The sequence below is a fragment of the Panthera pardus genome, unplaced genomic scaffold, assembly GCF_024362965.1.
Source record: "Panthera pardus isolate Hobbes unplaced genomic scaffold, ASM2436296v1 HiC_scaffold_8, whole genome shotgun sequence".
NCBI lineage: Eukaryota > Metazoa > Chordata > Mammalia > Carnivora > Felidae > Panthera > Panthera pardus.
The window spans coordinates 63,215,214-63,238,126 of record NW_026527013.1 but is presented as its reverse complement, the minus strand read 5'-3'; the positions used below and the strand labels follow the sequence as shown (position 1 = coordinate 63,238,126).

At 51.2% G+C, this 22,913-nt stretch overlaps 1 protein-coding gene across 5 annotated transcripts in view; it reads right to left on the bottom strand.

Moving 5' to 3' along the window:
- Positions 1 to 2,527: 2,527 nt before the first annotated feature.
- The window catches only part of UPP1 (uridine phosphorylase 1), a 29,584-nt gene continuing 9,198 nt past the window's right edge, over positions 2,528 to 22,913 (bottom strand). For 2 of the 5 annotated variants that reach the window (XM_019450992.2, XM_019450993.2), the window contains exons 3-9: positions 15,118 to 15,182; positions 10,332 to 10,449; positions 7,221 to 7,379; positions 6,131 to 6,245; positions 3,699 to 3,908; positions 3,267 to 3,413; positions 2,530 to 2,753 (exon numbers count right to left, since the gene is read on the bottom strand). In XM_019450992.2, coding sequence (XP_019306537.1) covers positions 2,596 to 2,753; positions 3,267 to 3,413; positions 3,699 to 3,908; positions 6,131 to 6,245; positions 7,221 to 7,379; positions 10,332 to 10,449; positions 15,118 to 15,161 — 951 coding nt within the window. In that variant the 5' untranslated portion in view covers positions 15,162 to 15,182 and the 3' untranslated portion in view covers positions 2,530 to 2,595. Of the gene's footprint in view, positions 2,754 to 3,266; positions 3,414 to 3,698; positions 3,909 to 5,330; positions 5,653 to 6,130; positions 6,246 to 7,220; positions 7,380 to 10,331; positions 10,450 to 15,117; positions 15,183 to 19,351; positions 19,466 to 22,913 lie in introns of those variants that run through there. The other 3 variants (XM_019450995.2, XM_053897070.1, XM_019450997.2) reach the window with 3 other exon arrangements.

The following is a 22,913-nucleotide window of genomic DNA, read 5'->3' as shown; positions in this document are numbered from 1 at the left end:
CCTCGAGATCATGACCTGAGCTGCAGTCGGATGTCTAACGTACTGAGCCACCCAGGCGCCTCCCAGGCCTAAAACTTCTGTGTTTACCATGCCAGGCTCTGCACCAGGCTGTGAACTGTAGTTTCTGAGACTCTCCGCACCCCAAACAGAGGGAAAAATGAAAACATGAACCAGCCACCTTTCTCTCCTCTGTGACAGAGAAGAGAAGGGACAGGAGGGAGGGGACAGGAGACTTCCCCCTGGTGGGGCCCTCGTTGGAAGAGTGTGCAGGATTTCCAATCGGTAAGAGAAGAAGATTAAGCCAGGCTTTTCCCCTCTGATCCCGGCTGCCCCGCCCCAGAGGCCTGGGAGCGCAAAGGCGCCTCAGGGCTGCGGTGCGGGTTCATCGGGGGCTTGCAGTGACAGTGCCCGCCCATGGCAGAGGTGGGCACCCTTCTGAGACCCCAGGGCTGCGAGGCACCTGGTCCCAGGACGGGCTGCTGGCTGTGGGGACGGGGCCCAGGCCCGGCCTTGTTGGAAAGCAGAGCTGCCAGATAAACTGCCCAGTCTGCCCGTCGCACCACTAGACTGAAGGAGCTCACCCTGGTGACACGAGACATCCTGGGCCGCGGCCTGAGCCAGGCAGGGGAGAGAGGGCTGGGTGGCCAGGTCGGCAGAGAGCAGCAGGCCAGCCATCTTCCACACAGGCCACAGGTTCACTGCCGAATTGCTGTGCTGAGATCTTTTCTGCTAACACCGACAAAAATGTGGAGGCCTGTGCTCCCTCGGAATCCCACCCACTTTCTAGAGGCTAGTAATTCTCTGCAGGAAAAGCAGCCAGCCTTTGGCTGGGCCTCGTCCTCAGGCCTCAGGTGGGCGTGTGGGTGTGTCTCAGCAGAGCCAGGAGGCCCCCCAGGCACAGCCAAGCCCACGTGGTGCTGTCACCCTACTGGCCACTGCATAGGCCACACGGACTCTCAGAACTGGGGGGACTGGCATGCCAGAAATCTGTAGGCCAGACTCCCAGGCTGGAAGCTCAGGCAGGAGTTCCCTGCTGCAGACTTGAGGCAGAATGCCTTCTCCGGGAACCCTCAGTGTTTGCTCTTAAGACCGTCCACTGATTAGATGAGGCCCACCAATTTTATCCAGGGCACTCTGCTCCTCTTAGACTCAAGCAACTGTAGATGTCAACCACATGTACAAAACACCTCCACCGCGACAGCCACGCTGTCGCACCACACAGGGCAGCACGGTCTAGCCAGGTCAACACATGACATTAACCATCACAAGGAACCACAGCCACTTTGGGAGAAAGGGTCTGTCCACTGTCCTGGCTCCAAAGATAAGGAAGCAGATGTTTGACCTAACGTAGAAACTTGCTGCCCCAAGACCCGGCTGTGGGGCCTGCCTTAGAACGTGGCAGCAAACAGTAGTGTGTTATGTTAACTAATGGTATTATGAGCGGATTCGAGACCCAATGTTTTCCCAGTGCTTTGTGTGCTAAATATTTTCACCTTGCCCCTTTCTCCTTCTGTACAAGCTGGGGGGATCATGGACGTTCCTCAGCTGGACCATGGACTGCGGTCATGGGGAAGAAGCTGATGGGCTGACAGGTGGGAGATTTGTTCTTGTTCTCTAGCTCAGCCAAGTGCAAGTGTGAGGTCAGGCCCTTCAGCTGCCAACCAGGACCCCGACACCCACAGAATGAACGAGCAGTCCAGTCAGGGATCAGAGGTCACTGGAAACGACAGCCCTGAGAGTGAATTCTCGCAGACAGTGTGGTGTGGGGTTACGGGAAAGGCCTGGGACCATGAGGGCCTCAGGTCCAACCTCAGCTGTGTGGCTTTCTTTTTTATTTATTTTTTTAAATGTTTATTTTTGAGACAGAGAGAGAGACACACAGAATCCGAAGCAGGCTCCAGGCTCCCAGCTGTCAGCACAGAGCCCCACGTGGGGCTCGAACCCATGAACTGTAAGATCATGACCTGAGCCAAAGTTGGATGCTTAACCGATTGAGCCTCCCAGGCGCCCGTATACGGGGACATTTTTAACCACAGCTTTAGGAGACTCACGTCCCCTCTGAGTCTTGGGGGGCTGGAAAGCCCTTGGCCCCGATGCACAGCTGGCACCTGCTTCAGAAAATCAGCATCTACACAGACCTTCCGCACTGCCTGATCCTACACCAGACCCGGGCGGGGGCTGCCTCACTCCGACTCTTGATTTCAGCTCAGGTCATGATCTCACGGTTCGGGAGTTTGAGCCCCACTCCAGCTCTGCGCTGAACATAGAGCCTGCTTGGGATTCTCTCTCTCCCTCTCTCTGTCCCTCCCCCACTCATGTTTTTTCTTTCTCTCACAACAAATAAACATTAAAAAAGGCCACTTGTGTCGTTAATGCAGGATTCTTTGCCTCTGAAATACAATCCAATTCCCTAAATTCCAAAATTTTAAATGAGCACAAAGACGTACAAAAGGAGATTTTGAAGGTGATTTTTTTAAAAGATTATTTATTTCAGTAATCTGCATCCCCAACGTGGGGCTCAAACTCAGGACCAGCCTGGCACCCAGCTGGCACCCGGGTGCTGATTTTATTTATAGCAACTGCAACTTGGCGTCTTCAGAGATCCCGGGGGTTTCCGGCAGCCGCGAGGCGCTTCTTGATGAAGTGACCCACCAGGCGCTGTGGCCGCTCCTGGTACTCGACCAGCACCTCGTGAGGACTGTTGACCTGGTCCCCTTCCAGGCGGTTCAGCAGAGTGACACAGACCACGGCCACTGCAGAGAGCAAACGCCACATCCACACAAAGTGCTGGGTTTCCAGCTTGCCTTGCTGACCCCGGCCGAGGCGTCCCCTCTGCTGTCCCCGCAGGATCAACCCCCTCAGCCTTCACTTCCAAAGGAAGCTCTCGAGCAAATCCCAGGACTGGCTCGGGGTGGGAGGAGCCCTATCCTGCCTTCCAAGGCCAGGCTTCCGGGGATTCTGGAAGGCAGAGCTGGACCCTGCCGGGGACACGAGGAACTCGGGGGTGGAACCCCCAGCTGCGCTGGCAGCTTCCTGACCTGAGCCGAGGTGGGTCTTTCTCATCCTACTTAGAGGCCCGGAGGCTCCTGAGGGCCCTGCAGCGGACTGTGTGATGGTCAAGGGTGTCTGAGCACAGGGCTGGACGATGCCAACCCGTCCACACGTGCCTCGGGGCTGGTGGGTGGTGGGGGCAGGAGGAGGGCCCGGACGGGGGCCTGGAGGCTGAGCCCTGGAGGAAGGACCCCCGTGACCAAATGCTCACCCACCTTGGAGGCCGCACGCGCCGCACATGGCAGCCAGGACCGAAGACTCCATCTCAATGTTGCGGATGCCGGCCGCGTGGGCCGCCTCCAAGTACTCCTGCTTGTCCTTCTCTGAGTAGGAGCAGAGGGCACCGTCCAGACGCCCTTGCCCTGAAGACACATGGAGACGTGCCAGCGTTGACTTGGGTGTGCTCACCACTTGCACGCAGTAAGCGCCTACTGCGTGCCTGCGACGTGCTTCCCGCCGGGACACAGGGACACTTTGGATCCCCCCAGGCCCTGCCCGCCCTGGAGCCCAAACCGCCCACTCATAAGCAGAGCGCTATGAGCGCCATGGAAACATTGAAGAGACAGGAGCCCAGGAGTGACGGAGACCCTCCGCCGTGCAGGAGCCCCCCGCCCCCACCCCCGGGAGGCCAGGCCCGTCCCCGTCACCTTCATAGAAGTCAGAGGTGCACATGGTGTTCCCCAGGACCGTGGGGAACTCCCGCAGGTCTGCACCGCACTGCATCAGCTCCTGCGCGAGCCGCTCATCCAGGTGTGTCCTATGAACCACCCGCTTCCCCAGGACCATCTGCTCGAACACGGGCTTGAAGGAGGCATCCACCGCCTGGCGGGTGACGACCACAGAGCCAGGCTCCAAACCTGGAGGGAGAAGCAGGCGTCGTGGCCACACAGGGCAGACAGGGAGGGCACCGCAGAGCAGAAAGGAAAATGACCCATCTGCACCAGAAAATACCAGGACGCCCTGTAATGTTCGAAGAGGAAATCGCTAAGGATCGATTTTCTGCATCAAATTCTTTTTCTGATGACTGAGGTACGACATTAGCATTTTTCTTTTCTTTTTCTGATGATAGAGGCAGAGAATATGGGAGAGCAAAGAGCAAAGAAAAAGAAATTGCCAGGAGGCCCTGTCCCTGCCTGATGTGCCGCGCCTTCCAGCCGCCACTCTGTAACTGGCACCCTACCGCTCAGGTGACCACAATGTGCCGAACTGGTCCCAGTTTCGTGCTTTCTCATTATTTAATATTTCAAGGAACTACAAACATAGGCAAGAAATCTTGTGCGTCCCAAACCCAGCTCCAGCAACGACCGATTCCCAACGGATCCTGCTCTCCTTTCATCCGCGTGTTACTAGGTTCCACGTCGAATGCTTTCCGGGTACACCTTCCTGGGGTATTTTTCCTATTTGTAGGGTCATTCCTCGGCTCTCATTCCTTGATCTTACAATAGCTTCGTGTGGGATTTGACCACGAGCCTTTCCTGATACTTATCCAAATGGGAAATTGGGTTTCCTAAACATTAGGAATGGAGGAGGAGGAAACCAGTGGATGGTTCTAGAGCCCCCAGAGTGGCTGTTTTCATGAAACATTACAAAGTATGTCCTCCGCCCTGGCATGTTTATCTGGACTTTCTCTCCCATGCTGTTTTGGTCCCTCCTGGTCATCGAGACCCTCCTCTCTGCAGCTGGTCCCACGCTGGGGTTGAAACTGAATGGTGCTCAGCGCTCTCCTTCCTTCATGAGCCTGGGGAGTTCATGCCCTTCCTGATGTCCGGTCATCCTCAAGCTGGGGTGTGTGAGCCCTTCCCCTTCCTCAGAGTCCCTGCTGGCTACGTGGGGGGCGGGGGAGGGGGGCTGTCTGTTCTCACGACTGTGCTTCTTCCCGAGTGGTGCCCCGGCACCCGCCCACCACCCTTATGCTGGAATTCGTGGAGATGTCACACCATGCGTTGTCACCAGCATCATCTAGGGTCTGGGTCGGCTCTCTAGTGGCTGTTTTTATGGGGCTATTTTAGGGGACTCAAAATCGACACCACGTGTTCCACCACGCTCTCTGATCATCAACTGTAAAAATCCCTCTAGAGCAAGAACTCAGAAACTCAGATCTTTAGGGTCTTTGGCAGACGCTGGTGTGATGTGCACACGCTGTGAGTATCCATCTGGCGGACGGCACCGGGGCCGAAACCAAAACCACTCAGGCCCTGGTACTTTTCCCTGAGAACAGCTTAAACATTGACTTATAATCCTTCAAGCACCAATATTTACACAGCAATCTGTCTGTATACATGAGAAAATGGGATAATGCATCCAGAAGATTTGGGGTCTACTGTAGTCTCCGCCCCTGGTCAGAAAACCTAAATTCCAGAAGTACCCTCAGTCCAGGAGAGGTCACAACCCCACATGTGCAGGGCAGAACCAGTAACAGCCCGTATAGGGTCCTCCGGGCTCCAAGCCCCCCAGGCAGTTCCCCACAGGGAGACGCCCACCAGGCACAGGGGCACATGGCGGGAATGTCTGAGTCAGAGAATGATCAGCTTCTATAAAGCAAATGTGCCCAGGGGCCTTGGCTCTGAACTCAGCCTTGTCTTTCTTACAACATCCTGTTCTCTTTGTTCTCTTTGTGGCTTTCAGGGACAAAACAAAACCCGTTCAGGTTGGCCTGGGGACCCTTTAGGCAACTTAAGGACACTTATCTTAACTTTGGGTTCCATCTCTGTCTTTGAGTTTCCTGTTGGTTTTCTCCTAAGGTGCTTGAATCCTTGCAGGGATTGGGGAGCGCAGGGGACAGGAGAGAGGCAGAGAAGAAGCGGTTAGAAGGCACGGAGAGAGGCAGGCAGACAAGGAGACTCCATGGTTGCCCCCAAAAGGACGAGGCTCTACACACGCTGGGCTTAGGGCCCTTCCGCTACCTACTTGGGCCTAGTGGTCCCGGCCGAACCGGAAACAACGAGAGCTTCTCTTCGTGCCTCCTGCCAGGAGCTTCCTTGAACAAAGCCGGGTAGAGGGCTCTTCGTACCCAAGCCCGCCCCACACTGGGTCTGCAGCGGGGACACTGGCCCTGGGCGGAGGCCCTCGGCACACTCACCGATCCCACCCGAGGTGCCGATGCGGATGACAGTGACGTCAGAGCAGCGGGCGTGGTACAGAAGCTTGATGAGCTCGTGCAGCATGACTGAGGTAGAAGGGATGCCGATGCCGTGCTAGAACCGGGAGGGACGCCGCGTTACGTGGGGGGGGGGCAGGAGGCGGGGCGAGGGGGCGGCCGGTGAGCTCTCTGTGCATCGGGCGCGGGCAGGGAGACGACATGACCTTCCAAGTATAAACCTAAAACCTACTGGGGCGCCTGGGGGGGCTCAGTGTGGTGAGCATCCGACTCTTGACTTCGGCTCAGGTCATGATCTCATGGTTCATGAGTTCCAGCCCTACATTGGGCTCTGTGCTGCCAGCACTGACCCTGCTTGGGATCCCCCTCTCTCTCTGCCCCTCCCCTGTACTCTCTCTCTCAAAATAAATAAGCTAATTAATAAAAACTATTGACACTTTGGGAAATGCAAACGTTTGCATGAAGGGGTCGCACAGCTGGTCCCCACATCTGCGAAGCAGGTAGCAGCCCAGGAAATGGAGGCTTGGTGGGGAAGCAACAGCCTGCTACTTAGGCGCCAGGTAACGAGCGTCCCCACAGGCCGGAGACACTGCACAGATGCCCACGCCACGCACAACTGTCACAGTTTTACCTGTCCTGCTTCTCTCCCTGCGCTCTCTGCTTCTGCCACAAAAAGTAACTGGCCCGTGCCTCCGCTACTGGGTGCCCGCCACCTCCTAGTCTATTTCAGAGGACCTCCTGGGGCACATCTCCCACGAAGCCCCTCCCCAGTGCCCACACACGCGCAGGCGCTGCTCCCAAAGCTGGGGTGAGCTCTCGCACCTATGGTGGCCACGTGTGACCTTGCATAACTCCTGCCTCCACGAACTATCTGGAACTGAACACTGTCTCCACACACTGGAGTGCTCTGGACGGTTCACGCTCCTAGAGACGTCTCACCCTGCCCCCAGCCTGACAGTGTAAACAGGTGTCGAGGGGACCAGGCCTGTGTGTGTGCAGAGAGCAGGAGGCGGGGGTGACAGGGGGCTTGCGGAGCCCCAGGCCCGAGCCCACCGTCAGGGCAGGTACTCACGCTGACAGACAGCACGGGGCCCACTTTGAACATGACGTAGCGGTCGGTCCCCACACAGATGTTGGGATATTCTGCACCTGGGTGGTCAAGGCCCAGCTCCTTGGCCATGTATTTGGTGAACGCTTCCATCCGGGTGGGGCTTCCCCCGACACACACGAACTGCAGCCAGAGAACAGAGCCCCATCAGCACAGGCACAGAGCACCATAAAGGGTGCTACCTAGATGCAGACATCAGCATCACCTAGATGTTGCTGGGAAAAAAGGCCTCACAGCTCCTGTGTCCGGGGAGCCCAGTTACGTGTGCTATTGTGAGTGATGCAGAGGCTTGTGAGTGATGCACACTCGCTTAGTGTGAGAAGTACCGGGTCACAGTTCTGCACGACACAGGGAAACCAGACCCTTGTTATCTCTGGGGAGGTAATTCGAGGTTCCATGCCTGCCCGGCCTCTGTCCATCACGTGCACAGCTCGGCCGATGTCCTGGAGGGAGCCTCACCGTGCGACCGGGGCCCCCCAGCCCATCTGTACGATGGGCTTCTAACCAACGTCTCCCACCCAGACGTCCAAGAGCCAAACGGCCAAAGTATAGAAAGAGCCAAGGGCCCAGTGGGAGTCAGGAACTGGTAGAAATCAGGTGCGTGGGTGGCGCTCAGAGAAGTAAAACTTAAAATCTGCAAAGTATTATATATACAGTCTTATTTTTCATTTTGTTTTACACAAGAAGAAAAAGTAAATGAGCTGGTTTTAAGGAGTTTGATGATGAAAGAGTTATTAGTTTCTAAACATGACAAAAGAAATCCCCACCGCCTAGAAAGGTTAAATTCAAACGCATGGAAAGTAAATACATTAAGAACACAATGCACAGCAAAGAAAACCGACAACAGAAGGACAAAGCAACCCACTGATATCTGCAAATGCCACATCCCATAGGAGTTAGTCTCCAAAACATATAAGGAATTTATACAACTCAACAGCAAAGAAACCAAATAACCCCATTTTAGGGGTGCCTGGGTAGTGCAGTTGGTTAAGCACCTGGCTCTTGATCTCGGTCATGATCCCATAGTTTGTGAGTTCAAGCCCTGCACCAGGCTCTGTGCTGTGTAGACACAGCCTGCTTGGGATTCTCTCTCTCCCTCTCTCTTTCTGCCCCTCCCCAACTTGTGTTTTCTCTCTCTCTCAAAATAAATAAACTTTAAAGCAACAACAACAAAAAAAACAACAAAATAATCCCATTTCAAAAAATGACCTTAATAGACATTTTTCCAAAGAAGACTTCCACATGGCCAACAGACACATGAAAAGAGGCTCCACATCACTCATCATCAGGGAGATGCGAATCAAAACCACAATGAGATACCACCTCCCACCTGTCAGAGTAGCTAAAATCAACAACACAAGAAACAACAAGTGTTGGTGAAGATGTGGAGAAAGGGGAGCCCTCGCGCACTGTTGATGAGAATGCAAACTGGTACAGCCACTCTGGAAAACAGTATGGAGGGTCCTGAAAAAGTTAAAAATAGGGGGCACCTGGGTGACTCAGTGGGTGAAGGTTCCGGCTCTTGGTTTCAGCTCTGGCCATGATCTCACAGTTCATGAAATCGAGCCCCACTTTGGGCTCTGTGCTGACAGCATGGAGCCTGCTTGGGATTCTGTCTCTCCCTCTACCCATCCCCTGCTCAAACTCGCTTACTCTGTCTCTCTCTCTCAAAATAAACAAATAAATAAACTTTAAGAAACATAAAAAATAAAAGTAGAAAAATCATATGATCCAATAATTCTACTATGGAGTATTTACCCAAAGAAAACAAAAACACTAATTCAAGAAGTTATATACATCCTTATGTTTATGGCAGATTTATTTATAATAGCTATACATCGAAGCAACACATGGATAGATGAATGGATAAAGAAGATACAAATAAATAAATGTGTGTGTGTGTGTGCGCATGCGTGTGTGTGTGTGTCCACATACATACAATGGGATATTACTCAGCCATAAAAAAGAATGAGATTTGCCATTTGCAACAACATGGATGGAGCTAGAGAGTATAACACTAAGTGAAATAAGTCTGTCCGAAAAAGATATATACCATATGATTTCACTCACATGTGGAATTTAGGAAACAAAGCTAACTGATTAAGAAAAAAGAGATCAACAAAAAAAACAGACTTTAAGTACAGAGAACAAACTGGTGGTTGCCAGAGGGGAGAGTGTAGGGGGGATGGGGGAAGAGGTAAGGAGGATTGAGAGGCACAGACTTTCGGTTACAAAATAAATGAGTCATGGAGATGAAAAGTATGGCATAGGGAATATACTCAACAGGATGGTAATAACATTGATGACAGATGATGATCACATTATCATGGTGAGCACTGAGCGATGTACAGAATTGTCGAGTCATGATATTGTGCACCTGAAACTAATTTAACACCATATGTTAATTATACCCCAATTAAGAAAATACTATTAGTTCTAAGTAACCAGAGAAAATCCCTCTCATAAAAAAAAGAATACATGGGGAGTCGTCTCACAGCTGGAAAGGAATACGGTGGCTGCTAAGACAGACCCGCGGAGAAGCAAGGAAATTTTGAGTCATTCATTGTTTTGATTTTGAATCTAAACATTAGTCCATCTTTACCCACAGGGATCAGACATTTCAAAAGTCCTGTGCCAGGATAAACCAACACTGAGGAACTCAGGACTCTGTGGGGGAAATGGGCTAGAAGTTGCATTCAGCCAAGTAAGCCATTAAAAGAACAAACATGCACTTTAAATTACAAGGAGACACGTGTAATTACTCACTTATTCTCCCTTGTTCCTCTACAGAATGTTTTGTAACTCCTTTTCTCCGAGTGGAACATTAGGAAATTTATTTTATATGGTTTCCATTACACACTGAATTTATAAGAGATTATTTAGGCACCAATATGGCAGAACTTACAAGTTTTCCTTCATAAAACTCATTAGTTTACATATTTTAAAAGCAACGGTTAGCAAAAATCTGAAGATATAACTTGATGAACTTGTCCTCTGTGCCCATGTCTACCAGTATCACCTATGACGAGACTGATGTTAAGACAAATCCCCAGAATCAACAGCCCTGCCTTTTACCTTCACATCTCCAAACATAGCAGGGAGATCGTGCGTGCTGGTGCTGAGATGGAAGTGGTACAGGACATCTTCTTGCATTGTTGCTACATTTGGGTTGGTGGGTTGTACAAAGTGGCCACTGTCACAAAATAGAAAGGCGAAAGGTTTATAGAGCACCAGCACCCAGTGGCCAAAGTGAGAACAGAAGCATCCTGTGTCAGTTGAGATGGGACACCCTAGCACCACAAATGTTCCCACCTGCCTGTGTCCGTTCTGCCCCCTTCTCCTTCCCCACATCTCCTCCCCACACCCCGGGCCCCTGTTTGGAGGAGAATCACAAAGAACTCAGAAGAGCCAAGAAAATACAAAGATCAAAGTGCTAAATCACCCTATAGAAAGTATAGCCAGTTGCTACCCAACCCAAGTTCATTCGACACCTGAACTTGGCTTTATTTTCAAAATAATACATTCACATAGGAAATATGGATGGGAATAAAAGAAAAAAGAAAAAAAAAGCTTCTTGTTCTCCCTTCCAGAGGTAACCTTTCCAATCTGTACACCTTGGGTTTAATTTTTCTTGTCTTATTGCATTATCCAGTACCACTCCTGTACAATGTCCAACGGGAGGGATGAGAGAAGACATCTTTCCATTTTGGTTTTCTTTCCAGTGTGGCCACATGAAAGTGTGTGTGGCTCACATTATTCTTTCTTTCTTTCTTTTTTTTTGACATTTTATTCATTTTTTGAGAGTGAGAGAGAGAGAAAGAGAGTGTGTGAGTGGGGGAGGGGCAGAGAGAGGGAGACACAGAATCCAAAGCCGGCTCCAGGCTCTGAGCTCTGAGCTGTCAGCGCAGAGCCTGATGTGGGGCTTGAACTCACAAACTGTGAGATAATGACCTGAGGTGAAGCCGGCCGCTCAACCGACTGAGCCACCCAGGAGCCTCTCACATTATTATTTCTATCAGACAGCACACTGCCAGCCTAGAATAGGGGTCAGCAAACCTTTTTTCATAAAAGGCCAGATAGTAAATATTTTGGGTTTCACAGGCCACGTGGGCTCTGTCACAACTCAATCCTGATGTTGTCACGTGAAAGGGACCAGAGGCAAATGCAAGTGCATGTGGTTGTGTTCCAATAAAACTTTATTTACACAACCAGATGTGTAGGTCTAGACCACATCTCCAACTTGACAAGCTTAAACACGCCTCCTTTGACATCTGTGTCTGCCTGACTCCCAGAGGCCACGGTGCTCCCCACCAAAGCCTGGCCTGTTGGGCACCAGGGGTGCACAGACAGACATGGATCCCTGAGTGAGGGCATTCAGAAGCTTCTCATTCTTCCTTCCACGCCTGACCTTCTGCCCAGAACCCACTGATCTGTTTCCTCCTCAATTTAACTCTGTAAGAAAAAAAAAAAAAAAAAAAAAAAAACAGAAAGAGATGTAAGAGAAGAGGCTCTCAGCTGTCTGTGACTTGGAAATTCCACCACATGACTGCATGGGCTGGCTTGAGTCTCTCACACTCTGTAAACCAAGCCCATCAGAAAAAGTATGCTGCAGAACTCCTCCGGGGAGATGCTTTATGGGACTCAGGCCCCCAGCTCAGCGGCTGTTTCCTTGGGGGTGTGAGAGTTCAGGACATGTGCCCAATGTTTCAAAATCTAACTGAAAACACACATTTCCCTACCAAAGAGATGCGCTGGATAGCCATAATGCCAATAATGCGAAGCAGGCTCCAGGCTCCGAGCTGTCAGCACAGAGCCCGACACGGGGCTCAAACCCACAGACTGCCAGATCGTGACCTAAGCCGAAGTTGGCCCGTCACTGTCTGAGCCACCAGGCACCCAACAAGCAAACATTTCTAAGAATTTTAACTCGATAAGCAAGTGATGGATGTCTTGCAACGTGAGTAGTACGTGACACCGAATGACACATGATGACAACTGAGCCAATGGTCCTTCTCTCTCTCTCTCTGCAGGATTGTGGGCGATCGTCTCCCAGGCTCGGATGCTCGGTCTCAGGCTGTGGTGTTTGGCAGAAATCAGTGATTTTTCAGCACGTTGGAAGGTGCCCACAACTGGCACTGGTGTCTTTTCTGTCACTTCAAAGCACCTGTGGACAGTCCTTTGCTTTTCCGTACAAGAGTGAGCTTAGGAACGCTTTGCTTCATTCTAGCTCAGGCTGCCTGCGGACAGAGACCCTTTCCTCCGCTGCCTTATTACCAGTTACAGTAAATACAGTCTATGACGAGAGTTTATTGATACTGCACTGTAGTCAACATCCGTGCGAGCATATACAAGGGCCCCCATGCAGAAAAAGATCCCAGGGGACCAATAGACAGCAGTGATCCCATTAGTGATCGTGAAAGTCGTCCTACACAGTAACCGTCCTCTCTCGTCTCCCTCACACAAGCCACAAAGGCTTTCAAACATAAGTGCAGGTTAATTTATTTTTCTATTCTGTATTTTCCTTATTATTGTGTATTATGTTACAGTATTGTAATCATTTTTACACGGATATTTTTGGATTTTGGAATGAACCATCTGGCAAAGCAATGTTTGACTGTATTGATTTTGGCTTAGGGTGCAACAACACGGGTGATCTCCTGGGAGAGCAAGCTATCCATATGACTAAGTCATGAGTTCCTGTCTGCACCAATCACTCCGCCGGACCTGAAAAGCCACTGTAAGGCACTTTGTGCCCTAAGATGCCCAAAATCGAGTAAGGAAAACGGATGGGAGCAAACACAGCTACAGTATGGTAGTAACTGCGGTAAGACAGAGAAGGGCACAGCATCCAGGCCACGACAGTGTCTGTGGCCTGCGGGGCAGATCCAGCCGGAGTCTGATTGGGGTTTTGTAGGCACACGGCCTCGCTCATCCATTTACACTGTACCCACGGCTGCTATGAAAATTCTGACACCTTCACACAGTCATGGCGTCCTAAGGTCTTCTCACGACAACCGTCACTGATGACAGGATGGTTGCTACACGCCTTCGGGATGTTATGGTCACGGAGGACCAAGTAGAAGGGCTGAGCGGCAAGCGTCAGAACTGACAAAACAGGATGTGATTAAGACAAGTTTGCCACATTATTTCAAAATGGGAAACTTTTTTTTTTCCCCTCCCTGATTCCAGGAAGAGAAGGAGAAGGAAACAGAGCATTACTATGAAGAAGCATTACCAATGCTTTTATATATTTTTCAATTCTTTATGCTTTAATTTATTTTTGAGAGAAAGAAAGAGACAGAGCGTGAGCAGGGAAGGGGCAGAGAGGGAGGGGACACAGAATCCGAAGCAGGCTCCAGGCTCCAAGCTGTCAGCACAGAGCCCGATGCGGGGCTCAAACCCACGAACTGTGAGATCATGACCTGAGCCGAAGTTGGATGCTCAACCGGGGCTCAACCTGAGCCACCCGGGGACCCCCTGCAATGCTTTTAAAATAGATAAATTGGACAAGGACCATAATGAACCAGACCATGTCAGAACTTACTTTTTAAAAGATGTTAAAACAAATCAAAGACATTACTTGGAAAGCTCATTCTCTCCTCTACATACAATTTCCAGTCACTTTATCTGGCTTTGTCACTTGACTCATTTAACAACTATTCGTGAAACACCTGCTCCGGAAAGGAAATGCAAAATGGATGCAAACTGGCTGATTCTACAAGCTGTCCAGGTGCCTCGGGACAGGTGCTCAGGGACTAGAAGAGGCGAGGAAGGGAGTCTGGGGCAGGGGATAGGGAGAGCTCAGAGCAGCCAGCCGGATCTGACCCCAGCCACGCATCAGGCCCCGTTCTGGACACAGATACAAACGTTAGTACCTGGGAGGCACTCGGCTTTGCGGTAGAAATGATGTAACTAATAGTTCACACATGGGGAGCCTGGGTGGCTCAGTCGGTTAAGCATCCGACTCTTGATTTCAGCTCAGGTCATGATCTCACGGTTTATGGGATCTGGTCCCACATCAGGCTGTCTGCTGTCAACATGGAGCCCGCTTGGGATTCTGTGTGTCTCCCTCTCTCTCTGCTCCTCCCCTGCTCACGCTCTCTCTCTCAACAATAAACATAAATTTTGAAAATCGAATAGCTCACACATAAAAACCTACTTCACACTCACGACTGCTGTGGAAGCTGGGTTCTATCAGTACCCCTCACCGTATGGGCTCACTTTAACGTGAATGTTTTTCATAAGAGGCACTCATGAGCTGGCCTCGAGCTCCTAACACCACAGCCACCTCGCGGTGGTGGGCAAGGACACACCAGTGAGGGAGCGCAAGCGGAGGGCAGGCCAGGGGCCACTCCGGCTGGGTCCTGTCCATGACCTTGAGCCCAGCTCCAGGGCTCCCCCAGGTAACCCCAGCAGAGGTGGGGGACACCAAGGGGAGCGAGGAAACCAAAATACTGTTGGATTCAAGCCCAGGCAGGAATCAGGATGAAGGCAAGAAACTCTCCCTTGGCCAGCAGTGCACAAATAGACATAGAAGACGGGCTGTAAGGATCACCAGCTGGAATCACAGAAAACCATAAAGAAAGTATTTACGATTCTGAACCCCGACAGGGCCGGGAGACAAGCAGGGGCCGTGTTTTGGAAGGGGCCCCACCAGAGCCGTTCTGAGCCCAGAGCTGCCCACGTAGCTAACACCGCGTGTCCCTGGCACCAGACGCCAGAGCTCTTGTCATCTCGTCCCCGGTCTCTGTCACCAGAATCAAACGTGTTACCGTACGGCGGCTCTCGGAAAAACATGTGTCACACAGTAATCGCCATAAACCTAAGGATCTAACCAGCCTGCGGTCGTCAGGAGCCTTACTTGTGATTGTCACGTTTCTTTGTTTGGAGTCCCGAGGAAGCCATTCTCTCAGCTGGGGCAGGAGCCTAGGAGAAAATAACATAGAATGTTATTTAAAAGTTTTGGAGGGGGCGCCTGTGTGGCTCAGTGGGTTAAACATCCGACTTCAGCTCAGGTCATGATCTTGTGGTTTGTGGGTTTGAGCCCCCCATTGGGCTCTGTGCTGACAGCTTGGAGCCTGGAGCCTGCTTCGGATTCTGTGTCTCCCCATCTCTCTCTGTCCCTCCCCCACTCATGCTCTGTCTCTGTCTCTCAATAATAAATAAACATTAAAAAAATAAGAATAAAAGGTTTTTTTTAATGTCTATTTAATTTTGAGAGACAGAGTGCAAGCGGGGGGTGGGGGGAGGGGGCGGGCAGAGAGAGAGACAGAGACAGAATCCGAAGCAGGCTCCAGGTTCTGAGCTGTCAGCACAGAGCCCGACATGGGGCTCGAACTCACGAGCTGTGAGATCATGACCTGAGCCGAAGTCAGATGCTCAACTGACTGAGCCACCCAGGTGCCCCCAGAATATTATTTAAAAATAGACTCAGGCATGTAAGAGACTCTTAAGAGCTTATTTGGCAAAAATCTATTGGAACAAGGCAGCGTCAGACTAGAAGCTGTCAGGAAGGCCCCAGGAGAGAATTAAAGGGAGCAGGTACAGAAGGGGAGCCAGGACATGGTTGGTAGGCAGATCGAGTATAGCTTGTCCTCAGGGATTTGACTTGACACCCTCGAGGTGTTGACAGGCTCAACACCAAGGTGTTGACTTGGGACCTGGGCATCAGATCTGACACCTCCGTCCAAGGCCTCCTTGTGTAATTAACAACAGCGAGTCCCCCCGCCGACCCCACTCACCCCCACTGGAGGAACCCAGGGCACTCTGGCTCACTGGCCTGTGGAAGCCCAGTGCTGAAACTCTGTGCACACTCACATCAGGCCCCATGTGCGCTATGTGACCTGCAGGGTTGCTAATTTCCAAGGAGCTAGCAGAAATACACCAGAAGCCAAGGTGGGCGGGCGTCACCCCTGGTTTCCCAGCCTGGCCCCACAGACCACTCCCGGCTGCCCACCCCTGTGGGATCTCAGGTGTCAGGGACAGCCCAGGAAGAGGGGTGCGGGTCGGGGGAGAGGTCTGAACTGTGGGATTTCCAGCACCTGCCAAGGAAGGAGAGAAGATCCGAAGCAGGCACGAGTCAACCCTGTCTTTACTACCATCCTAAAGCCGGAGGAAGAAGAAACCACAGATGCGGCCGCGTTAAGTTCCTGGGGCTCGGCCTCTTGTTCCCCTCCCCCATCTCTCTGTCCACAGACGCGAGGCCCCGGGGCTACTTTCCTCTGCTCTCTCTACACCTGCCCTGTCTCCAGCCCCTCCTTCTTATCTGTTTTACCTTCCTTTTCTCCTGATGCTCCCCTGCATTCTGCATCCTGAACCTATTAAAACCGGCTCCTTCAAAGTTAAGCCTTCTGAGGATATAAATGGACTCCCGGTTTCCTATGGTCCCCAGACTGAGGCTGAACTGGGGGCCAGAGTTAACGAGCTCTCCAACGTGGCCGGGGACCCCCATAGGTTTGCTGAAGAACTGCACATAGTTATTCAAACTTTCCAACCTGGTTTCTCGGATTTGTATCAGCAGATCCACACGCTGATTGCTGGGGCCAGCCCAAACACTGGATGAAGCCAGTCTGGTGGAAACATCCCGAGCAGGAGTTAGACCAACACACCCCCGAATTTTGGCAAGATGCTAGAACACTCACTCACTGGAGCAATTATAATGGCTTGTCCTAAGCCTGGTGACGGGAACAAGGTTGAGGCATGTACACAAAAGCCTGATGAATCTGCTCATGGTTATGACGATGGACTCCAAACTGACTTTAAAGACATTCTGGTCTTCCCTTTAGCTATTGAGTCCACCCAGGCAGGATTTAATTCTCTGCTTATCAACAGTTATATCTCTGTTTATCTTTTTTTAATTTTTTTTTTAAATTTTTTTTTTTAACGTTTATTTATTTTTGAGACAGAGAGAGACAGAGCATGAACGGGGGAGGGGCAGAAAGAGAGGGAGACACAGAATGGGAAGCAGGCTCCAGGCTCTGAGCCATCAGCCCAGAGCCCGACGCGGGGCTCGAACTCACAGACCGCGAGATCGTGACCTGAGCTGAAGTCGGACGCTTAACCGACTGAGCCACCCAGGCGCCCCAGTTATATCTCTGTTTATCAAAGATCCAGGATCTTTCCCTTCCAGTTAAAAGGGCCAGGCCGGAATGGGAAACTATGTCCCCTCCAAATTTAGTTATCCTGGCAAACCAGCTTGGTTGCACCCTAGCCAAGTCTCATTTCTGCTGTTATTACAAGCAACCAGGATATTGGAAAAAAAGACTGTTAACAAATTTAGGCGTTGTAGGTGCTTCTAGACTGCTAGCCAAACTTTTCAACGTCCTGTCGGCCCGTCGCTGGTAATCAGCTCGGAGAATCCACTCTCCAGACTGGGAATGAAACTCCGTCCTTACTGACACAGGACCTACACCCTCAGTGCCCAGCCCCACTGCCACCCACCCAGAGCACCTGAACAGTTAGTTCAGTTAGTGAGGAGGGGTCTCTTACAACTCAACAGTTTCCCATCTCTGAACCTACTCTCTTTGAGACATACTGACTCTGCCTTCTGCCCCTACTCATTTATTGGGTTGAGACTTCTTAGAAAAGCATCATGCCAGAATTTCTTTTTCCCCAAAGGGGAAGATAATTCTAGAACTTGACAGTAGTCATCAACATAGCCAACCAGGGGATTTAAATGACCCTTTGACATCTTTGATTTGCTCTGTCTCTGACGGGACCACAGCTGAGTCTGGGGACACTGGTAATTTGTCACGAATGGATCAGCTACCATCCTCTTTAGGGGCAAAATCCTTAACTGATATTGGCACAGTCCACAGAGGACCTGTCAATACGGCTCAAATAGATCCTCAAAACCTGTCCTTAGAATAAGTCAATAGCCTATAAATGAAGAAGCCCTTCAGGGTGTCAAGCCCATAATAGAGAATTACAGGTCTCAGGGCCTCATTATCGCCGGTACTAGTCCCTGTAACACCCCTACTTTATCTGTGAGAAATCCCGATGGCCAAGGATGGATGTTTGTTTGGGACCTCGAGGCAATCGATAAGACTGTTATCTCCCTCAAAACCCTTTTATTCCTAACCCCCATACACTCCCAACATCCGTGCCCACTGAAAGCAACGTTTTCACGTTTTCATAGGTAACTGACCTATGTGGTGCATTTTTAGTGTTCCAGTTGCTAAGGACAATCAGTATCTTTTTTTTCTTTAAGTTTATTTATTTTGAGAGAGAGACAGACAGACAGAGACAGAGAGAATCCCAAGCAGGCTCCACATTCTCAGTGCAGAGCCCGACATGGGACTTGACCCCACGAACCATGAGATCATGGACCTGGGCTGAAATCAAGAGTCAGACACTCAACCGACACAGCCCCCCAGGTGCCCCTCCCTTTTTCCTCTCTGCATGTGAGAGGGAGGGGGATGCCCTGAGAGCCGCTCACACCCAAAAACACGGAGACCACCATCACCCCATGGGGTGTTGTACCCAACAATTAGACCCTGTGACTCAGGGATATCCCCCTGGCCTCACAGCCATTCCTGCCACTGCCCTCTCAGTTAAGGCCACTGAAGAAATAGTCACAGGGGTTCCTCTAACCATCCCAGTGCCCCATGCAGGAGCCCTCCTAAGTTCTCCTGACGCTCAAGACTTTTCAGCCTGTCACCTCACCTCCCGTGACATCATCCTGGTCACTGTTCCTCTTACAATGACTCTTTCTGGTTCCAGGATCCTGAACCCTCTCACCCCTCTTCTCTCCATCAAGGATAAAATCGCTCACAGTGGCCTCACATTGACAGATCACCTGTTGACTCCCGTGACAATTCACAGGAAACTGCTCTAGTCAATGCAGCCTTTCATGGTTTACTGATGGTCCTTATTCGAAGCATCAAATGTCACACTGGATGTGCTATACAACTCCCCTGAAGTCACCGAGACAGGACCTTCACCTCAGGCTCCTCTGTTTGGCCCGACAGCTGACTTATGTGCCCTAAATTGAGCTTCTGTTTTAGCCAAGGGCAGAACCACAAACATTTATGCGGACACTCAGTGTGCCTTTGGGGAAGCTCATGATTTCGGAAGGGAAACAACAGTTTTCTTACCTCCCATGAGGATAAGATTCAGAATGGCTCCAATGGGCGCCGGGGTGGCTCAGTTGGTTGAGTGACTGACTTCAGCTCAGGCCATGATCTCGCGGTTCACGAGTTCGAGCACCGCCAAGTCAGGCTCCGTGCTGAACAGCTCAGAGCCTGGAGCCTGCTTTGGATTCTGTGTCTCCCTCCTCTACCCCTCCTCTCCCCGCACTCTCTCTCTCTAAAATAAATAAAAAATATTTTTTTTAAATGGCTCCTATGTCCAACATTTACTAGGTGCCATACTTTTTGCTGGTGGCTCTAGTTATTACTAAGGGTTCCGGGCATTTAGCCTCATCCCCCTGGAGGCCAAAGGAAACCACTTTGCTTATATTTCCACCAAAAATGCTGTGCTAAAGGAGACCAACAGCAGGACCCCAGTCATGGTCCAAAGATACGTTTTTCCAAATGACGGCCTGGAAAAATTGACCAGAGATGCCCAACAATTGGCCCCATAAAAGGAGAATCAATATTGGAAATCTGACAGTTGTTGGTCTGATAAAAAGAGAGAACTCAGGTGTGGACCAAAGAACAATGTGGCCGTACCAGAAAGTTTTAAATTCCCAGTACTCACAACTGTACGCACATTAAACCATTGGTCTACCGTGAAAGGATAGTGTTCATGAACCAATATGGCGGGAACTCTGCTTGTCCCACTGGCCAAAATATAATCCTGGGAAACACCCATACTGCCCAATGGACCGTTTGAGTTTGGCAAATGGGTTCTGTGCAAATCCCTCCATCTCATGGATATAAATATGTTTTAGTCATGGATCATATGCTTTCTCTCTTATTGGAATGAAGCCTTGCCTTGTAGACAGACCCACACCTCTTCTGTTACTAAAATCCTATTAGAAAAGATTATCCCCTACCTGGGGATCCCCTCTTGAACCACGCAGTGACCAGGGAACCATGTTACTGGCCACCGCGGTCCGTGAGTTCGAGCCCCGTGTCGGGCTCTGGGCTGATGGCTCGGAGCCTGGAGCCTGTTTCCGATTCTGTGTCTCCCTCTCTCTCTGCCCCTCCCCGTTCATGCTCTGTCTCTCTCTGTCCCAAAAATAAATAAAAAAACGTTGGAAAAAATATAAAAAAAAAAAAAAAAAAAAAAAAAAGAAAAGATTATCCCCTACCTGGGGATCCCCTCTTGAACCACGCAGTGACCAGGGAACCATGTTACTGGCCACGTGCTTCAGCAAGTCTGTGCTTCTTGGCTAGTTTTACACTTTATATCCAATTAAGCCCAACTGTTGTGGGTAACTGGTGGTTTTAAGGGAAACAGATATATACATACAGTTGAGCTCAGAACAACGTGGGGGGGGTAGGGGGGGTGTGCACTGGAAAATCTGCCTGGTGCTTCTGCCTTTTGACTCCTCAAAGACTTAACTGCTACTAATAGCCTACTATTGACTAGAAGCCTTCCTGAAAACATAAATGGTTGATGAACACACATTTTGTATGTTTTATGTAGTATATACTATACTCTTAAAGTTGGAGAAAAGAAAGTGTCATTTAAAACATCATAAAGAAGAGGAAGCACAATTACAGTACCGTCTGTATTTATCCAAAAAAATCCACACGTACGTGGATCTGCACAGTTCAAACCCCTGCTATTCAAGGGTCGGCTGTATGTGGTCTCCATCCAGTTTCCCAGAGTAGTGAACTCGCTAAGGGGTCTATTGTTATGTTAATGAGGTGGCTTGGAAAGCGCCAGAAGGTGGAGGCTGGTTGCCAGGGAAACCAATCACACGATTAGAGATTGGCTCGGTCAGCCCCACCTCCCACCTCAAGGGTCTGGAGGTTTAATCAATCACCAATGGCCAATGATTTCATCAGTCGTGTCCATGCATTGAAACCCCCATAAAATCCCAACAGGCCAGGGTCTGTGAGCACGTGGAGATGGGGGGACAGCGGGCCCTGGGGCGGCAGGGAGCTCGGCACCCCCTCCCCAACCGCACCCTGGGCAGCTCTCCCTTCCCTCTCTTCCTGACTTAATCCTTTTACAACAGACCAGTGATCTAGTGAGAGATCGGTCCCCTGAGTCCTGTGAGCGGCTCCGGCCAGTTCGCCAAACCCAGGGAGGGGTTGTGGGAGCCTTTGGTCTGTAGCTGGTGGGTCAGAACCCAGGTGACACGTGGACTGGCATCTGGAGGGAGGAGGGGCCGTGCTGGGGGACCGGGCCTTCAGCCTGGAGGGTCTGACTGCCATCTCTGGGTAGGTGGTGTCAGAAGTGAGTTGAATTCTCTGACGCCCTGCTGGTATCAGAGAATTAGTGGCAGGAAACCCACGCACGCGTCAGAATTGTAATCGCTGATCAGCATTTTAGCTCCTAATTCCAGGCATGCACAGTATTCATCAAACAGATTTATACAGACGGCTGGGCTTCCGCAGAAGTCTGGTTTCCAGGAAATGCAACCATCAGCAGGACCATGCAGAGACTGGCCCCAGATGGCCCCGCTCCCCTCCCCTTAGGGCCCTCACTCCACTGAGAGAAGTGGAGCCTGGGGTCTTACATCTGTGTCCCCAGGGCCGGTGTCAGTCGGTCAGGCAGTGTTCCCTGCCAGAGCAGTACGTGGTCCCAGCAACACGCCTCCCCGCACCCCCCAACAACCTGCACTTTCCAAGATGCTAATTTTTCCTCTCTGGGTGGGAAGCTGGGCAGCATGCAGAGAATCGAAAGAGGAAGAGTTAGAAGTGCTTTCCCGGGAGGCGGCAGACAGAATCCAGAAATGGAAACCAAGCCGCAGAGAAAGCATCCTGTCCGGTCTTGCAGAGAAAGCGCCACTCCCACACCCGCTTGCTTTTCTCGCTTCGGAAACAGAGAGATCATCTCCCTGCCCAGTCCCCGCCCCAGACCTCACGCCCTCCTGAGTCCGCCCCGGGGCCTCTTCCCCTTGCACCCTTAGTGCCGGCAGGCCCCCATTGTAGGCCATGAGCCTCCCCAAGACTGACCCCTCTCCGTGCTCCCACACGGCACACAGCAAAAGATTTAAGCAACTTGGTGCCAAGAAAACCGCAGACTTCAGTGACCCTCTGGCTGGAAAACCCCCTGCTAACTGAGGCTGCTGGCAGGCAGCATGGCTGTGTGTGCAGGGTTGTGGGGGGGGGGGGGAGGGGAGGGTCCTGGTGTTCCGACCAGAGACGTGTTTCACTCTCCAAAGCATACATTATACAGTGCCCCTGATGAGAGAGCGTGGGGCAGGCTGGGGGCCAAACACAAGTTAACAGCACCCCGCCCCGCCCGCCCCCCTCCCCCCCCCCCCCCCCCCCCCCCCCCCCACCCAGGTGGGATATGTGATATTCCTTGGACTCTCCTGGCCGCCCAAGAACAGGAGAGAGGAAAGAAAGCAGATGGTTGACTGATGGAGATCACGGTCATGCAGGACAAGGGTCTCCTTCGGTGTATGGAGAACTTAGTAAACTGCAAGAAAGAGGCAATCTCATCCAGAGGCTGATCTCCAGAAGCCTAGAGACTCCGTTTCCCGGAGCCCAAAAACACCCTCAAGAGGGAAAGGTGTTTAAGTGCCTGCCATGG